This window comes from Oncorhynchus keta, chromosome 24, assembly GCF_023373465.1.
Source record: "Oncorhynchus keta strain PuntledgeMale-10-30-2019 chromosome 24, Oket_V2, whole genome shotgun sequence".
In the NCBI taxonomy this organism is placed as follows: Eukaryota; Metazoa; Chordata; class Actinopteri; order Salmoniformes; family Salmonidae; genus Oncorhynchus; species Oncorhynchus keta.
In genome coordinates this window covers 18,689,116-18,713,975 of record NC_068444.1, presented here as the reverse complement: position 1 = coordinate 18,713,975, position 24,860 = coordinate 18,689,116, and the positions used below count along the sequence as shown (strand labels likewise).

At 43.3% G+C, this 24,860-nt stretch overlaps 1 protein-coding gene and 1 long non-coding RNA gene across 7 annotated transcripts in view; both read left to right on the top strand.

Annotated features, from left to right (window-relative positions):
• Positions 1-24,860, top strand: part of LOC118378838 (zinc finger matrin-type protein 4-like) — a 146,313-nt gene that overhangs the window by 112,228 nt on the left and 9,225 nt on the right. For both annotated transcript variants that reach the window (XM_052477919.1, XM_052477918.1), the window contains exon 4: positions 7,823-8,000. In XM_052477919.1, coding sequence (XP_052333879.1) covers positions 7,823-8,000 — 178 coding nt within the window. The remainder of the gene's footprint in view (positions 1-7,822; positions 8,001-24,860) is intronic.
• On the top strand, positions 21,658-23,865 carry LOC127911409 (uncharacterized). Of its 5 annotated transcripts, none has more exons than XR_008078332.1 (3): positions 21,658-22,966; positions 23,170-23,370; positions 23,538-23,865. It is a non-coding gene; the product is annotated as an uncharacterized LOC127911409 (long non-coding RNA). The 5 variants fall into 5 exon arrangements; XR_008078333.1 differs by having other exon boundaries at positions 21,658-23,033; positions 23,170-23,236; XR_008078334.1 differs by having other exon boundaries at positions 21,658-23,033.

The window sequence follows — 24,860 nt, the reverse complement described above, 5'->3', positions numbered from 1 at the left end:
TATAGACAGGAAGGAGAGAGATGAAGGGGTTATAGACAGGAAGGAGAGAGATGAAGGGGTTATAGACAGGAAGGAGAGAGATGAAGGGGTTATAGACAGGAAGGAGAGAGATGAAGGGGTTATAGACAGGAAGGGGTTATAGACAGGAAGGAGAGAGATGAAGGGGTTATAGACAGGAAGGAGAGAGATGAAGGGGTTATAGACAGGAAGGAGAGAGATGAAGGGGTTATAGACAGAAGGAGAGAGATGAAGTGGTGATAGACAGGAAAGAGAGAGATGAAGGGGTTATAGACAGGAAGGAGAGAGATGAAGGGGTTATAGACAGGAAGGAGAGAGATGAAGGGGTTATAGACAGGAAGGAGAGAGATGAAGGGTTATAGACAGGAAGGAGAGAGAGATGAAGGGGTTATAGACAGGAAGGAGAGAGATGAAGGGGTTATAGACAGGAAGGAGAGAGATGAAGGGGTTATAGACAGGAAGGAGAGAGATGAAGGGGTTATAGACAGGAAGGAGAGAGATGAAGGGGTTATAGACAGGAAGGAGAGAGATGAAGGGGTTATAGACAGGAAGGAGAGAGATGAAGGGGTTATAGACAGGAAGGAGAGAGATGAAGGGGTTATAGACAGGAAGGAGAGAGAGATGAAGGGGTTATAGACAGGAAGGAGAGAGATGAAGGGGTTATAGACAGGAAGGAGAGAGATGAAGGGGTTATAGACAGGAAGGAGAGAGATGAAGGGGTTATAGACAGGAAGGAGAGAGATGAAGGGGTTATAGACAGGAAGGAGAGAGATGAAGGGGTTATAGACAGGAAGGATAGAGAGATGAAGGGGTTATAGACAGGAAGGAGAGAGATGAAGGGGTTATAGACAGGAAGGAGAGAGATGAAGGGTTATAGACAGGAATGATAGAGAGATGAAGGGGTAATAGACAGGAAGGAGAGAGATGAAGGGGTTATAGACAGGAAGGAGAGAGATGAAGGGGTTATAGACAGGAAGGAGAGAGATGAAGGGGTTATAGACAGGAAGGAGAGAGTTGAAGGGGTTATAGACAGGAAGGAGAGAGATGAATGGGTTATAGACAGGAAGGAGAGAGAGATGAAGTGGTGATAGACAGGAAGGGGTTATAGACACTAAGAGAGAGATGAAGGGGTTATAAACAGGAAGGAGAGAGATGAAGGGGTTATAGACAGGAAGGAGAGAGAGATGAAGGGGTTATAGACAGGAAGGAGAGAGAGATGAAGGGGTTATAGACAGGAAGGAGAGAGATGAAGGGGTTATAGACAGGAAGGAGAGAGATGAAGGGATGGTGATAGACAGGAAGGAGAGAGATGAAGGGGTTATAGACAGGAAGGAGAGAGATGAAGGGGTTATAGACAGGAAGGAGAGAGATGAAGGGGTTATAGACAGGAAGGAGAGAGATGAAGGGGTTATAGACAGGAAGGAGAGAGATGAAGGGGTTATAGACAGGAAGGAGAGAGAGATGAAGGGGTTATAGACAGGAAGGAGAGAGATGAAGGGGTTATAGACAGGAAGGAGAGAGATGAAGGGGTTATAGACAGGAGGGAGAGAGATGAAGGGGTTATAGACAAGAAGGAGAGAGATGAAGTGGTGATAGACAGTAAGGAGAGAGATGAAGTGGTGATAGACAGGAAGGATATAGATGAAGGGGTTATAGACAGGAAGGAGAGAGATGAAGGGGTTATAGACAGGAAGGAGAGAGATGAAGGGGTTATAGACAGGAAGGAGAGAGAGATGAAGGGGTTATAGACAGGAAGGAGAGAGAGATGAAGGGGTTATAGACAGGAAGGAGAGAGAGATGAAGGGGTTATAGACAGGAAGGAGAGAGAGAGAGAGATGAAGTGGTGATAGACAGGAAGGAGAGAGATGAAGGGGTTATAGACAGGAAGGAGAGAGATGAAGGGGTTATAGACAGGAAGGAGAGAGATGAAGGGGTTATAGACAGGAAGGAGAGAGATGAAGGGGTTATAGACAGGAAGGAGAGAGATGAAGGGGTTATAGACAGGAAGGAGAGAGATGAAGGGGTTATAGACAGGAAGGAGAGAGAGATGAAGTGGTGATAGACAGGAAAGAGAGAGATGAAGGGGTTATAGACAGGAAGGAGAGTGATGAAGGGGTTATAGACAGGAAGGAGAGAGATGAAGGGGTTATAGACAGGAAGGAGAGAGATGAAGGGGTTATAGACAGGAAGGAGAGAGATGAAGGGGTTATAGACAGGAAGGAGAGAGATGAAGGGGTTATAGACAGGAAGGAGAGAGATGAAGGGGTTATAGACAGGAAGGAGAGAGATGAAGGGGTTATAGACAGGAAGGAGAGAGATGAAGGGGTTATAGACAGGAAGGAGAGAGACGAAGGGGTTATAGACAGGAAGGAGAGAGATGAAGGGGTTATAGACAGGAAGGATAGAGAGATGAAGGGGTTATAGACAGGAAGGAGAGAGATGAAGGGGTTATAGACAGGAAGGAGAGAGATAAAGGGTTATAGACAGGAATGATAGAGAGATGAAGGGGTTATAGACAGGAAGGAGAGAGATGAAGGGGTTATAGACAGGAAGGATAGAGATGAAGGGGTTATAGACAGGAAGGAGAGAGATGAAGGGGTTATAGACAGGAAGGAGAGAGTTGAAGGGGTTATAGACAGGAAGGAGAGAGAGATGAAGGGTTATAGACAGGAAGGAGAGAGAGATGAAGTGGTGATAGACAGGAAGGGGTTATAGACACTAAGGAGAGAGATTTAGGGGTTATAGACAGGAAGGAGAGAGATGAAGGGGTTATAGACAGGAAGGAGAGAGAGATGAAGGGGTTATAGACAGGAATGAGAGAGAGATGAAGGGGTTATAGACAGGAAGGAGAGAGAGATGAAGGGGTTATAGACAGGAAGGAGAGAGAGAGGGATGAAGTGGTGATAGACAGGAAGGAGAGAGATGAAGGGGTTATAGACAGGAAGGAGAGAGATGAAGGGGTTATAGACAGGAAGGAGAGAGATGAAGGGGTTATAGACAGGAAGGAGAGAGATGAAGGGGTTATAGACAGGAAGGAGAGAGATGAAGGGGTTATAGACAGGAAGGAGAGAGAGAGATGAAGGGGTTATAGACAGGAAGGAGAGAGATGAAGGGGTTATAGACAGGAAGGAGAGAGATGAAGGGGTTATAGACAGGAGGGAGAGAGATGAAGGGGTTATAGACAAGAAGGAGAGAGATGAAGTGGTGATAGACAGTAAGGAGAGAGATGAAGTGGTGATAGACAGGAAGGATATAGATGAAGGGGTTATAGACAGGAAGGAGAGAGATGAAGGGGTTATAGACAGGAAGGAGAGAGATGAAGGGGTTATAGACAGGAAGGAGAGAGAGATGAAGGGGTTATAGACAGGAAGGAGAGAGAGATGAAGGGGTTATAGACAGGAAGGAGAGAGAGATGAAGGGGTTATAGACAGGAAGGAGAGAGAGAGAGATGAAGTGGTGATAGACAGGAAGGAGAGAGATGAAGGGGTTATAGACAGGAAGGAGAGAGATGAAGGGGTTATAGACAGGAAGGAGAGAGATGAAGGGGTTATAGACAGGAAGGAGAGAGATGAAGGGGTTATAGACAGGAAGGAGAGAGATGAAGGGGTTATAGACAGGAAGGAGAGAGATGAAGGGGTTATAGACAGGAAGGAGAGAGATGAAGGGGTTATAGACAGGAAGGATAGAGATGAAGGGGTTATAGACAGGAAGGAGAGAGATGAAGGGGTTATAGACAGGAAGGAGAGAGATGAAGGGGTTATAGACAGGAAGGATAGAGAGATGAAGTGGTTATAGACAGGAAGGAGATAGATGAAGTGGTGATAGACAGGAAGGAGAGAGATGAAGGGGTTATAGACAGGAAGGAGAGAGATGAAGGGGTTATAGACAGGAAGGAGAGAGATGAAGGGGTTATAGACAGGAAGGAGAGAGATGAAGGGGTTATAGACAGGAAGGATAGAGAGATGAAGGGGTTATAGACAGGAAGGAGAGAGATGAAGGGGTTATAGACAGGAAGGAGAGAGATGAAGGGGTTATAGACAGGAAGGATAGAGAGATGAAGGGGTTATAGACAGGAAGGAGAGAGATGAAGGGGTTATAGACAGGAAGGAGAGAGATGAAGGGGTTATAGACAGGAAGGAGAGAGATGAAGGGGTTATAGACAGGAAGGAGAGAGATGAAGGGGTTATAGACAGGAAGGAGAGAGAGATGAAGGGGTTATAGACAGGAAGGAGAGAGATGAAGGGGTTATAGACAGGAAGGAGAGAGATGAAGGGGTTATAGACAGGAAGGAGAGAGATGAAGGGGTTATAGACAGGAAGGAGAGAGAGATGAAGGGGTTATAGACAGGAAGGAGAGAGATGAAGGGGTTATAGACAGGAAGGAGAGAGAGATGAAGGGGTTATAGACAGGAAGAAGAGAGATGAAGGGGTTATAGACAGGAAGGAGAGAGAGATGAAGGGGTTATAGACAGGAAGGAGAGAGAGATGAAGTGGTGATAGACAGGAAAGAGAGAGATGAAGGGGTTATAGACAGGAAGGAGAGAGATGAAGGGGTTATAGACAGGAAGGAGAGAGATGAAGGGGTTATAGACAGGAAGGAGAGAGATGAAGGGGTTATAGACAGGAAGGAGAGAGATGAAGGGGTTATAGACAGGAAGGAGAGAGATGAAGGGGTTATAGACAGGAAGGAGAGAGATGAAGGGGTTATAGACAGGAAGGCGAGAGAGATGAAGGGGTTATAGACAGGAAGGAGAGAGATGAAGGGTTATAGACAGGAAGGAGAGAGATGAAGGGTTATAGACAGGAAGGATAGAGAGATGAAGGGTTATAGACAGGAAGGAGAGAGATGAAGGGTTATAGACAGGAAGGAGAGAGATGAAGGGGTTATAGACAGGAAGGAGAGAGATGAAGGGGTTATAGACAGGAAGGATAGAGAGATGAAGGGGTTATAGACAGGAAGGAGAGAGATGAAGGGGTTATAGACAGGAAGGAGAGAGATGAAGGGGTTATAGACAGGAAGGATAGAGAGATGAAGGGGTTATAGACAGGAATGAGAGAGATGAATGGGTTATAGACAGGAAGGAGAGAGATGAAGTGGTGATAGACAGGAAGGGGTTATAGACACTAAGGAGAGAGATTTAGGGGTTATAGACAGGAAGGAGAGAGATGAAGGGGTTATAGACAGGAAGGAGAGAGAGATGAAGGGGTTATAGACAGGAATGAGAGAGAGATGAAGGGGTTATAGACAGGAAGGAGAGAGAGATGAAGGGGTTATAGACAGGAAGGAGAGAGATGAAGTGGTGATAGACAGGAAGGAGAGAGATGAATGGGGTTATAGACAGGAAGGAGAGAGATGAAGGGGTTATAGACAGGAAGGAGAGAGATGAAGGGGTTATAGACAGGAAGGAGAGAGATGAAGGGGTTATAGACAGGAAGGAGAGAGATGAAGGGGTTATAGACAGGAAGGAGAGAGAGATGAAGGGGTTATAGACAGGAAGGAGAGAGATGAAGGGGTTATAGACAGGAAGGAGAGAGATGAAGGGGTTATAGACAGGAGGGAGAGAGATGAAGGGGTTATAGACAAGAAGGAGAGAGATGAAGTGGTGATAGACAGTAAGGAGAGAGATGAAGTGGTGATAGACAGGAAGGATATAGATGAAGGGGTTATAGACAGGAAGGAGAGAGATGAAGGGGTTATAGACAGGAAGGAGAGAGATGAAGGGGTTATAGACAGGAAGGAGAGAGATGAAGGGGTTATAGACAGGAAGGAGAGAGAGATGAAGGGGTTATAGACAGGAAGGAGAGAGAGATGAAGGGGTTATAGACAGGAAGGAGAGAGAGAGATGAAGTGGTGATAGACAGGAAGGAGAGAGATGAAGGGGTTATAGACAGGAAGGAGAGAGATGAAGGGGTTATAGACAGGAAGGATAGAGAGATGAAGGGGTTATAGACAGGAAGGAGAGAGATGAAGGAGTTATAGACAGGAAGGAGAGAGATGAAGTGGTGATAGACAGGAAGGAGAGAAATGAAGGGGTGATAGACAGGAAGGAGAGAGATGAAGGGGTTATAGACAATAAGGAGAGAGATGAAGGGGTTATAGACAGGAATGAGAGAGAGATGAAGTGGTGATAGACAGGAAGGAGAGAGATGAAGGGGTTATAGACAGGAGGGAGAGAGATGAAGGGGTTATAGACAAGAAGGAGAGAGATGAAGTGGTGATAGACAGGAAGGAGAGAGATGAAGTGGTGATAGACAGGAAGGATAGAGAGATGAAGTGGTTATAGACAGGAAGGAGAGAGATGAAGTGGTGATAGACAGGAAGGAGAGAGATGAAGGGGTTATAGACAGGAAGGAGAGAGATGAAGGGGTTATAGACAGGAAGGAGAGAGATGAAGGGGTTATAGACAGGAAGGAGAGAGATGAAGGGGTTATAGACAGGAAGGAGAGAGATGAAGGGGTTATAGACAGGAAGGAGAGAGATGAAGGGGTTATAGACAGGAAGGAGAGAGATGAAGGGGTTATAGACAGGAAGGATAGAGAGATGAAGTGGTTATAGACAGGAAGGAGATAGATGAAGTGGTGATAGACAGGAAGGAGAGAGATGAAGGGGTTATAGACAGGAAGGAGAGAGATGAAGGGGTTATAGACAGGAAGGAGAGAGATGAAGGGGTTATAGACAGGAAGGAGAGAGATGAAGGGGTTATAGACAGGAAGGATAGAGAGATGAAGGGGTTATAGACAGGAAGGAGAGAGATGAAGGGGTTATAGACAGGAAGGAGAGAGATGAAGGGGTTATAGACAGGAAGGATAGAGAGATGAAGGGGTTATAGACAGGAAGGAGAGAGAGATGAAGGGGTTATAGACAGGAAGGAGAGAGATGAAGGGGTTATAGACAGGAAGGAGAGAGATGAAGGGGTTATAGACAGGAAGGAGAGAGATGAAGGGGTTATAGACAGGAAGGAGAGAGATGAAGGGGTTATAGACAGGAAGGAGAGAGATGAAGGGGTTATAGACAGGAAGGAGAGAGATGAAGGGGTTATAGACAGGAAGGATAGAGAGATGAAGGGGTTATAGACAGGAATGAGAGAGATGAAGGGGTTATAGACAGGAAGGAGAGAAAGAAAAGGGCAGAAGGAGCCAGTAGAGTTATGAAAAGACGATGAAAGGGTGAGAAGATCAGGTGTGAAAAGGCAGACAGAACGAGAGATGGACAGGGAGGAATCTAGTGGTGTGTGTTTTCATCTTCAGTTGTGTCCAAACTGTATCTCATTAATATTCAAACAGTGATGTTAACTGAGACCTTGTCTCAATGGAACAGATTCATATTTGATATGTCCTGTGTGGGGGGGATCAGAGCACTGAGAGCCAGCCAGAGATGCAGCAGTCTTCACTTTCATGGTGTCTTCTTGTTTGGGCCAAGTTTATTTATTTATTTTTGTTTTCACCTTCTATCCTCCTACAGTATATTATTCTGCCCTCTCTCTCTTCCTTCCCTTGTGCTATTCTTCTCTTCATGCCTCTCTTCTCTATCTCCCCATTCATCTCTCCTCTCCATCACCCCTTTTCTCTCCTTTCCTCTCGTCACTATCACCCCCTTCATCCCTCTCTCCTCTCTCCTCTCCCTCCTCTCTCCTGCCCTCACCATTCCTCACCTCATCCTCTCTCCTCTCCTCCCTTCAGGACAGTGCAGAGTCAGAGGTGGACAGCAATAAGTGGTCTACTTTAACATGTTTTTTCTCTCTTTTCTCCTCTTTTCTCCTCCTCTCCTCTCCGTCACCCCTTCACGTCTCCTCTCCTCCCTTCAGGACAGTGCAGAGACAGAGGTGGACAGCAATAAGTGCTGTACGTTATGTAATATGTTCTTCACGTCGGCCATTGTTGCCCAGTCTCACTACCAGGGCAAGACACATGCCAAGAGAGTGCGACTGGTACTGGGAGAAACACCCAGCTTACCTACTGCTACCAACAGCCCTACCACCACAGGTAACCCACACGTTCATGCTCATTTAGTCATTTAGCAGACACTCTTATTCAGAGCAACTGACAGGTTTTCCCACTAACTCTTACTTTGCTGATAGCTACTTTATTAAGGACAAAATGTACTTACTCTGACTGTGATATGTGGTTTTCCCACCGAGCTATCTTAAGATGAATGCACTACTGTAAGTCTCTCTGCTAAATTACTCAAATGTCAATGTAAGTGCCTTGCTTAAAGGCACATTGACACACTTTTCACCTAGTCAGCTCAGGGATTCGGACAAGCAACCTTTCAATTACTGGCCCAATGCTCTTAACCACTAGGCTACCTGGCGCCCCATACACTCACACAAACTCATACACACACCAGACACAGACAAACAAGCTTGCACACACACACACACACACACACACACACACACACACACACACACACACACACACACACACACACACACACACACACACACACACACACACACACACACACACACAGATTGAACTGTTGACCCCAAACCAACTACTCCTGAATCAATAAGGCTGCAATAAAGCCACTGACATCTGCAAGTGGATTTATGTCACAATGCCTTTTCGTGTGCGTGTGTGGATTTATGTAATGACGATAAGTGACCTCTGCCCTGGACACACACACCCTCACCATGGTTTTCTATGTGATAAAACAACAGCTCTCATATATCCCTGAACAAATTGTGTGTGCGTGTGTGTGTGTGTATATACGAAACACAATCCAAGCCAGTTGACACATACATCAGACCAAGGTCCTAAACGACACAGCCAACAGCTTTACTGGAGCTAAGCCATTTGTCTACCTATGTGCCAGAATAACAGAGTGCTGTAGGGTACAATATGCTGTTGTACACTGTTCTCTGGATGGTTTAAGGTTTGTCCTTGCCATTCACATATGCCTGCAAATGTTGCAACAACATCCAAATGATAGCATGCCATACAGTCTATCGGCTGAAGAAAGCTTAATCCCCAATACCCAAGGGGATACAGCATTGTTCACTCTCCATGCCCAACAGCATGGGCAGCCTTTCAACTATGACCTCTCTCTCTCTCTCCTCTCTCTCTCTCTCTCTCTCTCTCTCTCTCTCTCTCTCTCTCCTCTCTCTCTCTCTCTCTCTCTCTTTCACCTTTGCTCTCTTTCGCATTCTCTTTCACTTTCTCTCGCTTTCCTTCTGTCTTTCACCCTATTGCTTTCTCTCTGTCTCACACCACACACACACATGGAAACTAAGCTTGGGCAGTATCCATACAGTTCTGCCATTTACAGTTTTTCCTGCATAGCACAGAAGGGCATCACTAAAAATGCAAATGCTTCTCTGCAAATCCTCTCAAGCTCAGTCAGGTTGGATGGGGAGCATCACTGCACAGCTATTTTCAGGTTTCTCCAGAGATGTTAGATCAGGTTCAAGTCTGGGCTGGGCCACTCAAGGACATTCAGAGTCTTGTCCCCAAGCCACTTCTGCGTTATCTTGGCTGTGTCCTTATGGTCATTGTCCTGTTGGAAGGTGAACCTTCGCCCCCAGTCTGAGGTCCTGAGCGCTCTGGAGCAGGTTTTCATCAAGGATCTCTCTGTACTACATTCATCGTTCCCTCGATCCTGACTAGTCTCCCAGTCCCTGCCACTGAAAAACATCCCCACAGCCTGATGCTACCATCATCAGGCTTCATCGTAGGGATGGTGCCAAGTTTCCTCCAGACGTGACTCTTGGCTTTCAGGCCAAACAGTTTGATCTTTGTTTCATCAGACCAGAGTATCTTATTTCTCATTGTCTGAGTCCTTAATGTGCCTTTTGGCAAACTCCAAGTGGGCTGTAATGTACCTTTTACTGAGGAGTGGTTTCTGTCAGGCCACTCTACCATAAAAGCCTGATTGGTGGAGTGCTGCAGAGATGGTTGTCCTTCTTGAAGTTTCTTCCATCTCCACAGAGGAACTCTGGAGCTCTGTCAGAGTGACCATCTGGTTCTTGGTCACCTCCCTGACCAAGGCCCTTCTCCCCCGATTGCTCAGTTTGGCCAGGCGGCCAGCTCTAGGAAGAGTCTTGGTGGTTCCAAACGTCTTCCATTTAAGAATGATGGAGGCCACTGTGTTCTTGGGGACCTTCAAGGCTGCAGACATTTTTTGGTATCCTTCCCTAGATCGGTGCCTCGACAAAATCCTGTCTCGGAGCTCTACGGACAATTCCTTCGACCTTATGGCTTGGTTTTTGCTCTGGCATACACTGTCAACTCTGAGACCTTATATAGACAGGTGTGTGCCTTTCTAAATCATGTCAAATCAATTGAATTTACCACAGGTGGCCTCTAATCAAGTTGTAGAAACATCTCAAGGATGATCAATGGAAATAGGATATACCTGAGCTCAATGTCAGGTCTCTTAGCAAAGAGTCTGAAAACGTATGTAAATAAATACATTTTCTTAAAACCTGTTTTCGCTTTGTCATTATGGGGTTTTGTGTGTAGATTGATGAGATAAAAAAAATCCTTACTAGGATAAGGCAGGAACGTAAGAAAATGTGAAAAAAGTCAAGGGGTCTGAATACTTTCCGAATGCACTGTGTACGGTATACTGCCCAAACCTAATGGAAATCATGTGTTTGATGCATTTGATACCATTCCACCTATTCTGCTCCAGCCATTACCAGGAGACCGTCCTCCACACTTAAGGTACCATGTCTATGTCTGTGACATAGACATAAAAGAAGGATGGATCGTTAAAATACCCGTAAGCTTAAGTTCCATCGCTATGGAAACATCTGGGCCTGGATAGTAGCCATAGGTTAACCGTGTGCCAGACCAGAGCTGGGCTGGGGCCATATTGGACCACATAGTGGAAAAAACTCTCAACACCTGAAACAGCTGTATGTTCAACTCAGTCTCATGAGACTATGGGCTGAGTCCCAAATGGCATCCTATTCCCTATATACAGTAGTGCACTACTTTTGAACAGGGCTTATGTAGGAAATAGGATGCCATTAGGGACCAAGGGTTGGAAAAGATAATCGGAAAATAACAAAATCATTTGAGGAACAGAACCTGAACCGAAAATGGAAGTGATCTATTATGTTCCGGAACAGAAAAGTTATTTTAAAATCATGGGAACCGGTTAATAAAGTAATTTTACATTCCAGGCATTTTTTTCCAGTCCCACAAAAAAACGCAACAAAGCGCCTATCCAAAGCCCTCACTCTGTCACTCAAAAACATATTCCAGCTTCTGCCTGCCAGCTGGAAATCTTTGCCAGTGTGTGTGCATGTAGGCTACCTGCCCCTCCCCTCTGAAGTATAGGTTACTGTAATCTACTGACAACGTTTGATTAAAGAAGAATGAAATTACTTTTCCAATGCTAATTAAGGATACTATAGTTATCACGTTTATTAACTACAAAAAGGTAAGACGTGTTTTTAATTCTAGTGCCTCGCTGCACACTCAAGCTTGTTAGCTAGCTAGCTAACGTTTGCTCTGGTCCAACATTAAACCAACTCAGAACTTCAAAGACATTCAAATTTCCTCCATAGAAGCATATAATTGGTATAATTAAATGTGTCTAATTCAGATAATGCTTGTCATAACAAGATGTCCAGCTCTTCAATGCAAGCTTCCTCCATCCTCACTCACTCTTTCCTCACCCTAAAAATGTCTGTTGCATCTTGCGCCTTAAACCTCATAGTGTATGTGTTTGTCTTTCATTATGATTAAACCATGCTTTTACGGCAAAATACAATTTGCTCTTCAAGACTTTCCTGTACAGATTAAATCACTTACCCACTCCACAGCAAGCTTCTCTATCCACATTGATTGGTGAAGTCATTTAATGTCGAGCTAAATATAAAACAAATGTATATTTCAGAGGTTTAAAAAGGATCACAAACAAACGATATCAAACTGAACTTTTTGTGGGGTTGGAGCCGGTTCAGAACTTTATTTTTCTGGTTGGAACAATGGAATAGAATGAAAAAAAATGATGGTTCTGTTCATTACTTAATGATTGTAAAATAATTCAAGTTCCAACCTCTGTTAGGGATGCAGCCTTTGTTGTTGCACTTGTCAAGTGTATACACTGAGTATACCAAACATTAGGAACATCACCCCCCGCCCCCTGCTTTGAACAGCCTCAATTCGTCAGGGCATGGACTCAACAAGGTGTCGAAATCATTACACAGGGATGCTGGCCCATGTTGACTCCAATGCTTCCCACAGTTGTGTCAAATTGGCTGGATGTTTTTTACGTGGTGGACCAGTCTTGATACACATGGCAAACTGTGTGAGAAACACAGCAGTGTTGCAGTTCTTGATAAACCGATCTGCCTGGAACCTACTACCATACCCCATTCAAAGGCACTTACATATGTTGTCTTGCCCATTCACCCTCTGAATGATACACATACACAATCCATGTCTCAATTGTCTCAAGGCTTAAAAATCCTTATTTAACCTGTCACCTCCCCTTCATGTACACTGATTGAAGTGGATTTAACAAGTGACATCATAGCTTTCACCTGGTCAGTCTATGTCATGGAAAGTGTAGGTGTTCTTAATGTTTTGTATACTCAGTGTATGTCTAGATTTTATATTTATATTTCTTTCATTCAACAGACACTCTTTTCCAGAGCGGCTTACAATCATACAACTGAGGGAGGTGAAACAATGTAGCATGAGCATTGGAAGTCCTCTTCAAACGTCCAGCAGCAGCAGCAAATTCATTGCTAGAAAAGAAGACAGATTAAAGTATAGCTGCAAGCAGCCATTCAAAATCAAACCCTGCAATATGCTTTGTATGTATTTTGAACCATGTTTTAATATGTTGGCTACTTGAAACGTATATTAAAAACAATATTTCCCAAGAGTCTAGCTCAAACAACATGGCCGCTACAAGCCATGTACCACCATGCGGCCAAACTGAACCATACTCTACAGGTTGGCTAGACTCACATCCCAGAGCATGTGTGCCAATTTTCAAATCTCAGAGTCAAACAGACCAAGAGATATAAACGTGTGCCCATTACAGTGTCACCTTGTGGTCAATTTTAATATTCTTGCATATGACAGTGTTTGGATGACAGTGTTTGGATGACAGTGTTTGGATGACAGTGTTTGGATGACAGTGTTTGGATGACAGTGTTTGGATGACAGTGTTTGGAACATGTGTATCAAGTTTTATTACAACACCAATATCTGTGTGTGGTTTATATGCGTTTATGTGCCAGACACACCCACGTGAATGTTTATTGTTCGGTAGGACCCATGTTGTTTGAGATGCTAAACTGGAAAATATTGCGTTGAGAGACCGTGGTCTATATATTAAGTTCCATGTAGATCAGTCATTCTGTGCCAGAGGAGTAGTGTTTTAAGTGTTTTACACAAAATTCTAAATGCTGGAAAAAATCATCATGGCGGAACTTATGGGTCCTTGAGGCACATTTGTTTGTTGTGAGGAGAGGGACCTATGTAACTAATTTCATGAATAGTGGCGAAGTAATTACAATTTAGCAATTTACACTGGAGTGATATATGTGCAGAGGAGGATGTGCAAGTAGAAATACAGGTGTGCAAAAGAGCAGAAAAACAAAAACAAATATGGGGATGAGGTAGGTAGTTGGTTGGATGGGCTATTTACAGATGGGCTGTGTACAGCTGCAGCGATTGGTAAGCTGCTCTGACAGCTGACTCTTATGTTAGTGAGGGAGATATAAGTCTCCAACTTCAGTGATTTTTGCAATTCGTTCCAGTCATTGTCAGCAGAGAACTGGAAGGAAAGGTGGCCAAAGTAGGTGTTGGCTTTGGGGATGACCAGTGACCATACCTGCTGGAGCGCGTGCTACGGCTGGGTGCTGCTATGGTGACCAATGAGCTGAGATAAGGCGGAGCTTTACCTAGCAAAGACTTATAGATGACCTGGAGCCAGTGGGTTTGGCGACGAATATGTAGCAAGGACCAGCGAACGAAAGCATACAGGTCGCAGTGGTGGGTGGTAAATGGGGCTTTGGTGACAAAACGTTTGGCACTGCATTCGATTTGCTGAGTAGAGTGTTGGAGGCTATTTTGTAAATGACATCGCCGAAGTCAAAGATTAGTAAGATAGTCCGTTTTACAAGGGTATGTTTGGCAGAATAAGTGAAGGAGGCTTTGTTTCCGAAATAGGAAGCCGATTCTTGATTTAACTTTGGATTGGCGATGTGTAATTTGAGTCTGGAAGGACAGTTTACAGTCTAGCCAGACATCTAGGTATTTATAATCGTCCACATATTCTAAGTCAGAACCGTCCAGAGTAGTGATGCTAGTTGGGTGGGCGGATGCGGGCAGCGATCGGTTGAAGAGCATGCATTTAGTTTTACTAGCATTTAAGTAGTAGTTGGAGGTCACAGAAGGAGTGTTGTATGGCGTTGAATCTAGTTTGGAGGTTTGTTAACACAGTGTCCAAAGAAGGACCAGATGTATACAGAATGGTGTCGTCTGTGTAGAGGTGGATCAAAGAATCACCCACAGCAAGAGTGACATCATTGAAATATATGTGTTTACTCGTATCGTATTTGTCACATGCCCCGAATACAACCTTACTGTGAAATGCTTACCTACAACCCCTTAACCAACAATGGAATTCAAGAAATACAGTTGTATTGTAAAAATAAACTAAAGTAACGTTTTTTTAATAAAAAGTAACACAATAAAATAACAGTAATGAGGCTTTATAGGGGGTACCAGGTTAGTTGAGGTAATTTGTACATGTAGGTAGAGGTAAAGTGACTATGTATAGGTTTGGGATAGGGTTATGAATGGCTGAGGTAAAGGATTGGGAAAGGTTTAAAACATCATTTTTTTAATTGAGTGCCTAGCAGTACGATTGACCTGTGGTCTTGGGAGCCACAGTGGCCTAGCAAGTCGTGAGCCTGCTAGATGGTAATAAGCGCTCCTAGTGGACGGGGTATTGAAAGCAACAACTGACGACCTGAGGACCTGGACAGATGTTGAATACTGAAGTTGACCTGGTGTGACCTGGCTACTAAAAAGGGCCTAAAATGGCCACTTCCTCCCAATTAAGGTTCTATGTGAGAACAATCTGAGATGAGAAAAAAAAATGGTCCAGTCCTTGCATTGAATCACCTATAATGTAGATTTAGGGCTTCATTTAATAACTGATGAACAGAGACATTGATCACTAATAGGTTTACCTACACAGTATTCTCCAGGGCTCAAAGTCACTATCAGACAGCTTTTCTAGACAGTGGGTGCTTGTCTGTGTGTACTTGAGTGCACGTGTGTGCACGTGTGTTTGTCCGGGTGTGTGCTTGTGTTCAATTCATTCGGCCCATCCATAGCCCCTATTAGAAACCAGCCCGCAACCCCAAACTGATCAATACTTCTACTGGATTCCATTTTGCTCCTAACAAGCCAACATAATCCCCCCTAACCACCAAGGTCAGAAGCACACAGTCATAACCACTCACCCGTTCTCCATAGCCAACGTAAGACAGTTAGGCGTCTTAACCCTCACAAAGCTGCCGGCCCACCTCAAGCCGCACCCTCAGAGCATGCGCAGACTAGCTGGCTGGAGTGTTTATGGACATATTCAATCTCTCCCTATCCCAGTCTGTTGTCCCCAATTGTTTCAAGATGTCCACCATTGTTTCTATACCCAAGAAAGCAAAGGGAACTGAACTAAATGAGTATCGCCCTGTAGTACTCACTTCTGTCATCATGAAGTGCTTTGAGAGGCTAGTTAAGGATAATTTCACCTCCACCTTACCCGACACCCTAGACCCACTGCAATTCGCATACCGCGCCAAAAGATCCATTGATGATGCAATCGCCATCGCACTACACACTGCCCTATCCAATCAGGACAAGAGGAATACCTATGTAAGAATGCTGTTCATTGACTACAGCTCAGCCTTCAACACCATATTACCCTCCAAGCTCATTATTAAGCTCGGGGTCCTGGATTTCCTGATGGGCCGCCCCCAGGCGGTGAAGGTAGGCAACAACACCTCCACTACGCTAATCCTCAACACAGGGACCCCTGCTCAGACCCCTCCTGCACTTCCTGTTTACCTATATCTGCATGGCCAGGCACACCTCATCAAATTTGCAGACAACACAACAGTGGTAGGCCTGATTACCAACAACGATGAGACACCCTACAGGGAGGAAGTGAGGGCCCTGGCGGATTGGTGCCTGGAAAATAACCTCTCCCTTAAAAGGAGCAGTCAAGCCACCGTTAACTTTCAGTACACTTTCAATGTCATCATATATCACCCTGATCATGGCAATAAAACCAGAGCTGAAACCAAATGCCTTAAAAGTGCGCCAGAAGTATTGATGTTCAACTCGGTCAAATGCCTTTTCCTGATCAATTGAAATTAGACCAGCATCCAACCCAATAGCCCTAGAGACGTCCAAAACATGCAGAATCAGGGAAATGTTATCTCTTATCTGCCTGCCAGGAACACAGTAGGACTGCCCCATCACATCCTTCAGCCTGTTGGACAAAGCCTTGGACAGAATCTTATAATCAGTGCACAATAAGGTCACCGGCCTCCAGGTCTTCACCATCCTAGTGTCACCCTTTTTGGCAGTAGGGTGAGGACAGCCCTCCCGCAGCTTATCAGTAGTAACCCTCCGGTCAAACTATTGTTAACTACTGCTAGCCAAACCTCTCCCTCTCTCTCCTGCCTGGTGCCCTTCCATTTCACATGACTGTTAATGCAGCATATAGCTCCTGCAAAGACAATGGTTGCTCTAGTTCAACCTGAGCTTCTGCAGCCACCTGTAGGAGGCCATCAGGGAACTGCTGTGTCACTGTTTTTCCCCTCTTTATCCTCTTGTAGAGCTCAGAACTCTACTGCCCTCTTTCTAATTTCACTAGGGCTCGGGAGCTCCTGTCCAGAAGCTGATTTGAGGCAATGAATAATTCTTATTTTTCTATTCTTTATCTCTAAACTGAAGACAAATTTAAATGAGGCGTCCATTTCAGAGATTCCCTGAAACTTACTTCTCACCAATGCCCCCCCATACCCAGCAGGTCTGCTAACACAGTTTTTTTTTGTCTTGAAGGCCTGAGTATGGCCTCAATTTTTTTATAGATATATATTTTACCAGGTAAGTTGACTGAGAACACATTCTCACTTACAGCAACAACATGGAGAATAGTTACAGGAGGAGGGATGAATGAGCCCATTGTAAGCTGGGGATGATTAGGTGACTGTGATGGTATGAGGGACAGATTAGGATTTCAGCCAGAACACCAGGGTTAAAACCCTAGTCTTACAATAAGTACCATTGGATCTTCAGTACACCTACTTAACATCCCATCAGAAAGACAGAACACTACACAAGGCAACGTCCCCAATCACTGCCCTGAGATATACAATATATATATATATTTATTTTACATGAGGAAAGAGTGCCTTCAACTGGCACTCAAACATCACTTCCAGCAGCATCTGGTCTCCCATCCAGGGACCAACCAGGACCAAACCTGCTTAGCTTCAGAGGTAAGCCAGCAGTGGGATGCAGAGTGATATGCTGCTGGCTTGATCTCCTGTGGTCTCAAGAGTCAGGAGTTACACTATTTCAGACTCTAGGGCGTTCATTGATCTAGCGATGCCACTTGTGACGTTCATTGTGTATTGATTACAGAATTGTTAAATCTGGATTTTCCATATATCCCACCACTGTTGAAGGGATACAAAACTGTCCTTTTGAGACCTCCACCTCTCTCAGAAAAAAACTAAAACAGTTCCTGAAGTGAGCATCACTCAATAAAGTTATATTCAAATGCCAGTATGCACTTTTGGGTTTTACAGGGTTAATGAACACCACCTCTGTTATGATCAGAAAATCCCACTGGGATTATTACACGTGATTTACAGACCAGAACGATGGTGTTCTCTCTCACATGAGCCCGCCCATGTGTACTGTCTCGTGCCTCCATGTTGGCTCCGCCAAATATCACACAGTTCATGTGTTACAATAAGGCATATTCAAAAAGTCCTTGAGGCTATATGAGGTTCTTGGTGATTTCTATCTAAATCACTGACTGTGCAGTTCAAATCCCCAGCAAGAAATAAATCATCCTCAATGTTACATTTCCCAATGGTATTAGATGTCTCTAAAACATACCCTCCCAACTGCCACCACTGGGGCATATACATTTATTAACACATAGCGATGTTTTCATACCACAATCTCACTTTTAATAACCTCCCCTCAACCACCTCTTCAACCTCATATGGCAAAGGCAAAAACCCTTTTGAGAACAGGATAGCCACACCCCCACTTTTTGAGCTTTTATGACTACACAGCACTGTCCCCCCCCCCCATCCTGTTGCAACATTGCAACATAACTTCATTTTCAATATTACTATGCGTCTCTTGTAGAAAACTTATGTCACTTCCCTTTCCCTTAATTAACTCATATACCACAGCTCTTTGTTTAACGTCTCTCGCCCCATTTACGTTTAAAAAAGAAATCTTAATACTGCTCATGGCTGATTTTTTTTTACAAAGGAATAGACAGAAAACACAGAATTGAAATCACTTGTCACTCACGTGACAACTTTCTTGAGTCTAACGATTTCAGGGCTTGTCAAACCTCCCCCCGTTATTTTTGACATCAGAAACTTTGCTGATTCAACAAACAAGTCACCTTCAGAAAAAAAATATGTTACATTATAATCATACATATATTTCTTCCCTTATGTCAATATCAGAAATTGTCGTACCTTCTCAATCCCATACCCCCCTTCCACCCCATTTCTCTCGCTATTTTGTTGTGATGCATCATATGACTCACTCTCGCCATCCTCCCCAGAGAAACACCATCTCTACAACCTGTTTATCCACAACTGATTTATCATCTCTACCTTCCTGTTAGAATTAGAACCTTCATCACACCTTACATTCTTCCTCTTAACCCTTGGTACTTTGAAAACAGCTGCTTAATTTTCCATTCTTTCAATCTCCTCTTGAACTCCAATTTCATTTTCCAACACCGACTCAGCAACCCCAGTCCCAGTCTCACCGGCTGTTTCCCCCTCCCTCTTTACTCTGATCCACAACAATTGCTCCCATAGCCACACCGCTCTCCTTTCCGACTCTACCAACCACATCTGCCCACCTTCTCCCTTCTCCTGAACCCTTAGCATGTTCATCCTTCCGCGGTGGTGCATTAGCTGGACCAGCGCGAGAGCTGCTACCGGGCCCTGCCGCTCGTTCTCTGAACAATAACGTATCAAATGCCCCTCTCTTCCGCAGCCAAAGCGTTTCATTGATTCAGTAGAAGCTTAGAACACAATCAAATCCGTCTATTTTTAAAACTGAACGCTCAGTTCGTCAGTATCCTTCTTTAAAATCATGTGCACATGTTTCAGCAAAGGAGATTAGCATCCAAAAATAACATTTTTTATTGTAGATACAGGTTGACCGTGATGAGTTAACTCTCCCTCCAACACTTCATCTCTAACAAATGATGGCACATTAGAAAGTATAACTTTCTTCACCAGATTCATGAAACGAAATACCGACGTCTGTGTATCCCGCAATACAACACCACTCTCAACTATCATATTCACCTGAGCAATGGAATCTAAGAATATCACTAGAGTGCTATTCATCCTTGAGGCTGATTTTATGCTATTATACCCAATGATTGCACCCAATGATAGCATCCACTGCTAAACTAAACACCCTGCTTAAGCAGGAATCTTTACTCTTTACCACTGACTTTCAAATCCCAACCCCCCGCGAATGGCAAATGCAACTAGTGCCACACGCCAGTTGCTCCTTCACACCACCCCTATATGTGATTAGTGACAGTGAGACAAAAATAACCTTAAAACAACTAAACAATATATATATATATATATATATATACAGTGCCTTGCGAAAGTATTCGGCCCCCTTGAACTTTGCGACCTTTTGCCACATTTCAGGCTTCAAACATAAAGATATAAATATGGGTTGTATTTACAATGGTGTTTCTTGTGGCAACAGGTCACAAATATTGCTGCTGTGACGACACACTGTGGTATTTCACCCAGTAGATATGGGAGTTTATCAAAATTGAGTTTGTTTTCGAATTCTTTGTGGATCTGTGTAATCTGAGGGAAATATGTGTCTCTAATATGGTCATCATACATTTGGCAGGAGGTTAAGAAGTGCAGCTCAGTTTCCACCTCATTTTGTGGGTAGTGTGCACATTGCCTGTCTTCTCTTGAGAGACAGGTCTGCCTACGGCGGCCTTTCTCAATAGCAAGGCTATGCTCACTGAGTCCGTACATAGTCAAAGCTTTCCTTAAGTTTGGGTCAGTCACAGTGGTCAAATATTCTGCCACTGTGTACACTCTGTTTAGGCCCAAACATCATTCTAGTTTGCTCAGTTTTTGTGAATTCTTTCTCTGTCTCTCTTTCTCTCTATTTCTGGACAGTGTAAATCTGCTGTACTGAGTGCTAACTAGCAGATTGACAGAGTAAAGTTGCTGTTCACAAATGCTCTCCATCCAACCTCACTGAACTCGAGCTGTATTGCAAGGAGGAATGGGAAAAAATGTCAGTCTCTCGATGTGCAAAACTGATAGAGACATACCCCAAGCGACTTACAGCTGTAATCGCAGCAAAAGGTGGCGCTACAAAGTATTAACTTAAGGGGGCTGAATAATTTTGCACGCCCAATTTTTCAGTTCTTGATTTGTTAAAAAAGTTTGAAATATCCAATAAATGTCGTTCCACTTCATGATTGTGTCCGACTTGTTGTTGATTCTTCACAAAAAAATACAGTTTTATATCTTTGTTTGAAGCCTGAAATGTGGCAAAAGGTCGCAAAGTTCAAGGGGGCCGAATACTTTCGCAAGGCACTGTATATACATACACACACACGCTGTGTGTGAGTGAGAGAGAGAGGTAAAGAGAGCGAGTGAGAGAGAGGTAAAACGAGCGAGTGAGAGAGAGATGTGTGTGTGTGTGTGTGCTGAAGGTTACTTTTGATTCTAATCTCTCCTGATCTATCCTTCCATCCTCCTCCACTTGTCTTCTTTCTCTCTCTCTCTCTCTCTCTCTCTCTCTCTCTCTCTCTCTCTCTCTCTCTCTCTCTCTCTCTCTCTCTCTCTCTCTCTCTCTCTCTCTCTCTCTCTCTCTCTCTCTCTCTCTCTCTCTCTCTCTCTCTCTCTCTCTCTCTCTCTCTCTCTCTCTCTCTCTCTCTCTCTCTCTCTCTCTCTCTCTCTCTCTCTCATTCTGTCCTTCCTCCCAGGTCTTTCTGTCACTAAACCATGGCAACTCCCCTGGAAGCACCTTCACCAAACTGACACTTTATGTGTGTGTGTGTGTGTGTGTGTGTGTGTGTGTGTGTGTGTGTGTGTGTGCGCATGTGCGTGTGAGGTAATCGAACTGACAATTTATGTGTGTGTGTGTGTGTGTGTGTGTGTGTGTGTGTGTGTGTGTGTGTGTGTGTGTGTGTGTGTGTGTGTGTGTGTGTGTGTGTGTGTGTGAGATGAGCAGGTGCGTGTGAGGTAATCGAACTGACACTTTATGTGTGTGTGTGTGTGTGTGTGTGTGTGTGTGTGTGTGTGTGTGTGTGTGTGTGTGTGTGTGTGTGTGTGTGTGTGTGTGTGTGTGTGTGTGTGTGTGTGTGTGTGTGTGTGTGTGAGCAGGTGCGTGTGAGGTAATTGAACTGACACTTTCCAAGAAGTAGAACAAAGTTATTTCAAAGCTAACCCAAACTGTCATTGACATCCATTACTATTTGCAATGCCACTCCCTAGACACTGGTTTCTGTCTGGCTGCAAGTCAAATCCCAATGTCTCTACACCTTATTAATTACCGTAGCTGTTAGTGAGGATGAGTGTGTGTGTGTTTGTGTGTGTGTGTTATGTTTCTGTGTGTGTGTGTTTGTGTGTGTCGTGTGTCTGTGTGTGTGTTTGTGTGTGTGTTATGTTTGTGTGTGTTATGTTTCTGTGTGTGTGCGTGCTTGCGCGTGTGTGTGACTGTGTGTATCAAATCAAATGTTATTGGTCACATACACACATTTAGCAGATGTTATTGCTGGTGTAGCAAAATGCTTGTGTTTCCAACAGTTCAGTAATATCTAACAATACACACCAATACACACAAATCTAAAAGTAAAAAATTGAATTAAGAAATATATAAATATTAGGATGATGCCTGTCATTTTTTCCCGTTAAGGTTACGACCGTGGAAATGTTTGTAATGACCTGTCAAACAAACCCCAATTATGTCTGAAATGGGCTGAATGGAATACATTGGCTATAATAACGTTAAAGCTTCATCTGGGATTTAACACAAAGTCTCAACACTTTCATCACAAGAAAAATAATGAAGCTAACTTTATTTTTATGAGTGTTCATTTTTGTTGAATTAAAAAAAAATCTTACAAATTAAATACACTGAAATGAAAACAACTTCAGAAAATGAAGATATCGTGATATTTTGTCTGATCTAACAAACAATTTAAAATCTGTTTAGATAGATGTAATCTAGAACCAAGCCTGTTGATTGTTACACTGTATCCTGATATGTAAAGTCTGTTTAGATAGGTGTAATCTAGAACCAAGCCTGTTGATTTTTACACTGTATCCTGATATGTAAAGTCTGTTTAGATAGGTGTAATCTAGAACCAAGCCTGTTGATTTTTACACTGTATCCTGATATGTAAAGTCTGTTTAGATAGGTGTAATCTAGAACCAAGTCTGTTGATTTTTACACTGTATCCTGATATGTAAAGTCTGTTTAGATAGGTGTAATCTAGAACCAAGCCTGTTGATTTTTACACTGTATCCTGATATGTAAAGTCTGTTTAGATAGGTGTAATCTAGAACCAAGCCTGTTGATTGTTACACTGTATCCTGATATGTAAAGTCTGTTTAGATAGGTGTAATCTAGAACCAAGCCTGTTGATTGTTACACTGTATCCTGATATGTAAAGTCTGTTTAGATAGGTGTAATCTAGAACCAAGCCTGTTGATTTTTACACTGTATCCTGATATGTAAAGTCTGTTTAGATAGGTGTAATCTAGAACCAAGCCTGTTGATTTTTACACTGTATCCTGATATGTAAAGTCTGTTTAGATAGGTGTAATCTAGAACCAAGCCTGTTGATTTTACACTGTATCCTGATATCCTGTAAAGTCTGTTTAGATAGGTGTAATCTAGAACCAAGCCTGTTGATTGTTACACTGTATCCTGATATGTAAAGTCTGTTTAGATAGGTGTAATCTAGAACCAAGTCTGTTGATTGTTACACTGTATCCTGATAGGTAAAGTCTGTTTAGATAGGTGTAATCTAGAACCAAGCCTGTTGATTTTTACACTGTATCCTGATAGGTAAAGTCTGTTTAGATAGGTGTAATCTAGAATAATAATAATATATGCCATTTTTTTAGCAGACGCTTTTAGATATCCAAAGCGACTTACAGTCATGTGTGCATACATTCTACGTATGGGTGGTCCCGGGAATCGAGCCTGTTGATTGTTACACTGTATCCTGATATGTAAAGTCTGTTTAGATAGGTGTAATCTAGAACCAAGCCTGTTGATTGTTACACTGTATCCTGATATGTAAAGTCTGTTTAGATAGGTGTAATCTAGAACCAAGCCTGTTGATTGTTACACTGAAGGTATCCTGATATTGACACACGTATTGAATTATGCAACAGAACGTGACAACAACAGTAATTAATGAGGCAGTCTAGACAGCGCAGGTGTGTGATTGCAGGTAGGGTAGACAGAGCAAGTGTTTGGTGGTTGCAGCCCTTTTCCACCCCTTTATATTCATTTCTGAATTCATGCAAATTGTCACACCATTTCTTTTTTTCAACACAAAATTAAAAAAAATAAAAACCTGATATAATAACAACATGTTATGTGTGAGTCCATTCTGAGCAAAACATTGTGACATTTTACAAAAAATGTAATACCTGAATTAAAACCAAAATCCCTGAAAATCATTCATTATTTTGTCCATGCAAGTAAAATGTTCATACAAAAGTGTGTGTGTGTGTGTGTTGAGTGGGAGGTGGTGAGAGGTATAGAGAGACAGCCTTAGATACTGTAACTATGTGAAACAGACCCCATTTAGCCAATGTGTGATTAACTAACGAGCTCACGGCATTACCAACACATACACACACCCCTCTCTATCTCTATGTACAGACACACATATATATACACGCCCCCCCCCCACACACACACACATATATATACACCCCCACACACACACACACACTCCCCCACACAAACATATTTGTGTAATAGTTCATAGACATTGCTTCGGTAAAAGTCCATTCATGCCAATAAAGCATTAATTGAATATTGAATAGAGACAGAGTCAAATAATGATTAAGAGCGAATGATGAACAAGACATGGACCACACAAGAATAGGTCCTAATATATACTGTAGCCTACAGAGCCATCATATGTGGTATACTGTATGAAAATTAAAACTGAAAATGTGAAATATATGATAAAAGTATGAAGTGAAAAATGCAATGGTATTTTCTGAGTAGAGCTTTAGTGACACTAGCACAGTGTAGAGGGTAGAAGTAGACAGTTGGACAAAGCCATCTGGCACCAGAGCTCTCTCACACTACAGTATTTGGCTATAGACCTAACACACCCCTCCCTCCAAACAAGCTTGCACCCCCCCACACACACACACACACACACACACACACACACACACACACACACACACACACACACGCACACATGCATCCATGCATGCACACATACAGCTCACACTTTCAAATACCTGCCTTCACACGTCACATCCTCACGCAATCATCCATTTTTCCTATTTTGTTGACTTACAACCTGGAATTAAAATAGATTTT